Below are 5,000 nucleotides of genomic sequence, written 5' to 3'. Positions count from 1 at the left end.
ATGTGGCTGAAGTTACACGCCGCGCTGAATTTGCGCTTATTGTGCTTGAGGTCGGTGGGGTCTTTGGGGATTGACCTGTGGCAGCCCAGATTCCCTCCCATGATGCCAACCCAGAGAATCACCTGAGATCGACTCCTACTCACCCGCCACCGGTGAAGAAGCTGCACTTTTTTTTACTGTTAATCGTGACTGTAATAACATAAATCATTTACAAACCTCATTATTTCATATTTCATCGTACTCCAAACGGAAAAAGATGTGTCAACGAGTTCATGGCAAAGCGTTTGGCAAAACAATTCGGTTAGAAATTTCGCTGTCTTCAAGTGGTGTCTCGTGTAAAGCCTCCGTGTGTCCTCTCCCGTTGTCGGTTTAGTTAGTGGCGCATTCGGTAGTGCCGAGCAGCAATGACAGCTCCGTTCCTTCGTCAGCTTTTCAAGCGCGAGCAGACAGGAGTGGAGTGCGGCAGCTCGAGCTCAAACATCAGGTGGTCTCGCCACTGTGCCAAGGGGGCGGGGCTCCAGCATTTGACTGTGTAATCATTCGTCAGTCAGGACGTTCCCTTTAGTGTCAAAATCTATTTTTTTTGTCAGTGGAAATATTTCACCTTAAGTAAGCGTTCCTTGATCAAACTGTTAGAAATGATAGTGAAACATTATATTGATAATATTGTTTCTGACATTACGTTAAACATCCGTTCTAAAAGAGAGGTGAATATAGTAGCTGTTTTCACTCCATTAGTTTGTCGGGAAAGAAATACCTCTGACCCTGAGTCACTGTTCGGGGAGGTCAGGCCCAGGATTGCGAGATTTAAAATGTACCATGACCCCAAAATGAGACTTCCCTCCCTAATTCTCCTGATCTACTTTGGTCTTTGGGTAATGTGGTAATGCGTTAGCCTACGTGTACAGTAGGAAATGCTGAACAATGAACAAAAACATTGTGAAACTGGCTAGAAATGTGCAAAAGATTAAATGAACGACTCATTCAAATTTAACAGCGACATCAACAGAACACTCAAATGGAACATCAACACGGACCACATTGCTAAAAAAAAAAAAGGGTCAAATCTAAAACAGATTTTTTTTTTACAGTGTAACGAAGCCTCTTTTTCGAGTTCTAAACTGCCATCAGTGAGATAATACTCTGCATTTAACTGACCATGCTACACCAAAATAAAATCGACCTCAGTCATGCATTCACTAAATCAATTCTGATTCTGATTGTAAATGGGATTGTGATTGACACAAACACATACACTCTCACACACACAAACACAAACACACACACAAACACAAACACAAACACATACACATACACTCACACACACACACAAACACATACATACTCACACACAAACACACACTCACACACACACACACACACACACACACACACACACACACACACACACACACACACACAGTGGTAGTGGTCCCTGGAGAAGTGGGTATACTCTTAATTTTTTTAAGCAGCCCATACAGCCCTGTTTTGAGAAGTGGGTATACGCAATGCTGACTGAAAAATAAGTGGGTATACTCCGTATACCTGCGTATACCCTGGACTACACCACTGCACACACACACACAACCCCAGATGGGTATTATTTTTGATATCTCTCTATTGGCAGTCCAACCCACTCTACAGATGGCTCTGCAGTCACGTACATGGGCTCTCTGTGTGCCCTTCATCACGGCAGGTCAGGGTGCTGTGGGCAGGGTTTAACAAACAAGGCTGACTGTAGTCAGTTTTTATTTGCACAAACGACACACAGTAACACACACGTGCATATACAGTGGCGATCAGGACACACACAAACACACGTAGGCCTGAGGTTGCAGTGAATTTTTCCTCCACATTTCACCCATCCTTCCTCCAGAAACCCAGTAGCAGTGGGCAGCCGTGAGGCGCCCGGGGACCAAGTCAAGTGATCCGTCTTGGTCAGGGATGGATTTCAGTTCTTCTGCATGTTTTTCTATTGGGGTTCTTAGTGGAGGAAACCCCTTGTGAACACGGGGAGAACATGCAAACTCCACACAGAAAGGCCCAGGAGATAGCCCACCTGAGCACTGAAGGCCTGGGGAGACCCTCCCCCCCAGGACCAACAGCGCCCCATGCGGGAATTTAACCCATGACCTTCTTGCTGTGAGGCGGCAGTGCAAGCACCAGAGGCGGCAGTGCAAGCACCTGAGCCACCGTGACACACACGGGCAGGAATCAGGACAAAGTCGGGAGGGGTCAGGAGGGGTCAGCCACATCTGACCAACTCACCACCCATTGTAGATAAGTCCACTGAGCTGCGCTAAACATCCCATAATAAGCACTGATAAATAGAAAAAATAAAGAACACACTGACCCACATAGCATCCAGCCCGAGCGAACTGGAACAGGAACGAACTGGGGGGAGTTTAAAGCACGACACAGATAAGATCACAGAATTTTATAAATAGCAGAACAACTTTAGACACTAGCCAGCATTTTGGGGAGGTTTTATCAAACTCTGCTCTACCCACACCAACAGCGGCCCAAGCACACGTGGAGTCCTAAAGAGAGAGCAGCTCTCAGGCCTCCTCTTGTGTCCTAAAGGGAGCACCTCTCAGCTCTCAGGCCTCCTCTTGTGTCCTAAAGGGAGCACCTCTCAGCTCTCAGGCCTCCTCTTGTGTCCTAAAGAGGGAGCATCTCTCAGGCCTCCTCTTGTGTCCTAAAGAGGGAGCATCTCTCAACTCTCAGGCATCCTCTTGTGTCCTAAAGAGGGAGCATCTCTCAACTCTCAGGCCTCCTCTTGTGTCCTAAAGAGGGAGCATCTCTCAACTCTCAGGCCTCCTCTTGTGTCCTAAAGAGGGAGCATCTCTCAACTCTCAGGCCTCCTCTTGTGTCCTAAAGAGGGAGCATCTCTCAGCTATCAGGCCTCCTCTTGTGTCCTAAAGAAGGAGCATCTCTCAGGCCTCCTCTTGTGTCCTAAACAGGGAGCATCTCTCAGCTCTCAGGACTCCTCTTGTGTCCTAAAGAGGGAGCGTCTCTCAGGCCTCCTCTTGTGTCCTAAACAGGCAGCATCTCTCAGCTCTCAGGCCTCCTCTTGTGTCCTAAAGAGGGAGCATCTATCAGCTATCAGGCCTCCTGTTGTGTCCTAAAGAAGGAGCATCTCTCAGGCCTCCTCTTGTGTCCTAAACAGGGAGCATCTCTCAGCTCTCAGGCCTCCTCTTGTGTCCTAAAGAGGGAGCGTCTCTCAGGCCTCCTCTTGTGTCCTAAACAGGGAGCATCTCTCAGCTCTCAGGCCTCCTCTTGTGTCCTAAAGAGGGAGCATCTCTCATCTCTGAGGCCTCCTGTTGTGTCCTTAACAGGGAGCATCTCACATCTCTGTGGCCTCCTCTCGTGTCCCTGTGCTGAGGGTTCCTTCCACTAATCTGCAGATAATGGCCCTTTGGTTCCGCATCATCGTTTCAGTTCCAGTCCAACTGTACTGCCAGTTGGGTCACGGGGTCGCGCTGCTCTACACAACGAGATCCACTGGACTCCCATTCATCAGAGCTTCCCTGTTCATCACCATTCACCTCAGCAAGCGCCTCGGCTCGCTCTGTCTCGCACTCTCCTCCCTCTCTCTCTGTTCCTCTCTCTCTCCTCCCTCTCTCTCTGTTCCTCTCTCTCTCACTTTCTCTCTCTCACTCCTTCCTCTCTCTCTGTTCCTCTCTCGCTCCCTTTCTCTCTGTTCCCCACTCTCTCTCCCTTTCTCTCTCTCGCTCCTCCCTCTCTCTCTGTTCCTCTCTCTCCTCCCTCTCTCTCTGTTCCTCTCTCTCTCCCTTTATCTCTCTCGCTCCTCCCTCTCTCTCTCTGTTCCTCTCACTCTTCCTTTCTCTCTCTCACTCCTCCCTTTCTCTATGTTCCTCTCTCTCTCCCTTTCTCTCTTTTTCCTCCCTCTCTCTCACTTTCTCTCTCTCGCTCCTCCCTCTCTCTCTGTTCCTTTCTCTCCCTTTCTATCTATCTCTATCTCTCCTTTTCTCTCTATTCATCTCTCCCTCTCTCTTTCTAACTCTCTGTCTCTCTGTCACTCCTCCCTCTCTCTCTCCTCCCTCTTTCTCTTTGTCTCTCTTTTTTTTGTGCCATCCTTGTTCTCTTTTCCCCTGTCTTTATGTGTGCAGTGCTTAACATGTCGTTTTAATTTTAAAGGCCCGCTGTGTGCGAAAGTTTGATAGTTTAATCTCATTTAATCTGCGACACAGCCTTGCTTTGATTTAACTTCAATCATGTAATGCCAGTGAGGACTTTTAAAGAAAGAACAGTGAGTTCTCTAAAGCCTCAGTCAGTTCCTTAAGTTCCTTACATGAAATGCCAGTGGGGTCTTTGAAAGAAAGAACAGTGAGTTCTCTAAAGCCTCAGTCAGTTCCTCAATAGTTAAGTTCCTTACAGCACATGCCCACATGCCTACATGAGCAGAGACATGGGGTGGGGCGGGGGGGGGGGGGGGGGGGGGGGGGGTCGGCTGCGAGAGGTCGCGGGGGTCACGGAGAGGTTAGTGCTGTTCTTACTAAGGGGGGGGGGGGAGTGAGAGAGGTGGGAGAAGACCCCCCCACAGACGAGTACAGTTAAGTCTTTATGGGAAAGCCTGCTCTCATGTAGCTTGTCTTAATTTAGCGACGGGCTCCTCTGTCACGTCCTTCTGTCTGTCTTATGTAAGCTGTAAGGAGCTCTGCAGAGAACACCCAGCCCTGGAGATTCGGCACGGACACACATCATGCAACACACACACTACAGGATACACATCACACAACACACACGCTACAGGACACACACACACTACAGGATACACATCACGCAACACACACACTACAGGACACACATCACACAACACACACGCTACAGGACACACATCGCAAAACACACACGCTACAGGACACACACACACTACAGGATACACATCACGCAACACACACGCTACAGGACACACATCACACAACACACACGCTACAGGACACACATCACACAACACACACGCTACAGGACACACA

At 48.7% G+C, this 5,000-nt stretch overlaps 1 protein-coding gene across 1 annotated transcript in view; it reads right to left on the bottom strand.

Moving 5' to 3' along the window:
- The window catches only part of eepd1 (endonuclease/exonuclease/phosphatase family domain containing 1), a 32,218-nt gene extending 31,804 nt beyond the window's left edge, over positions 1-414 (bottom strand). Inside the window, exon 1 of the mRNA XM_080859617.1 lies at positions 1-414. This exon is cut by the window's left edge and continues 747 nt beyond it. Within this exon, the coding sequence (XP_080715743.1) occupies positions 1-101 (101 nt within the window). The 5' untranslated portion in view covers positions 102-414.
- Between the last annotated feature and the right edge of the window lie 4,586 nt (positions 415-5,000).

The sequence above is a fragment of the Sprattus sprattus genome (genome assembly GCF_963457725.1).
Source record: "Sprattus sprattus genome assembly, chromosome: 20".
Taxonomy (NCBI): Eukaryota; Metazoa; Chordata; class Actinopteri; order Clupeiformes; family Clupeidae; genus Sprattus; species Sprattus sprattus.
Note: the sequence above shows the minus strand (reverse complement) of the source record. Positions and strands in the feature narration are given on the sequence as shown.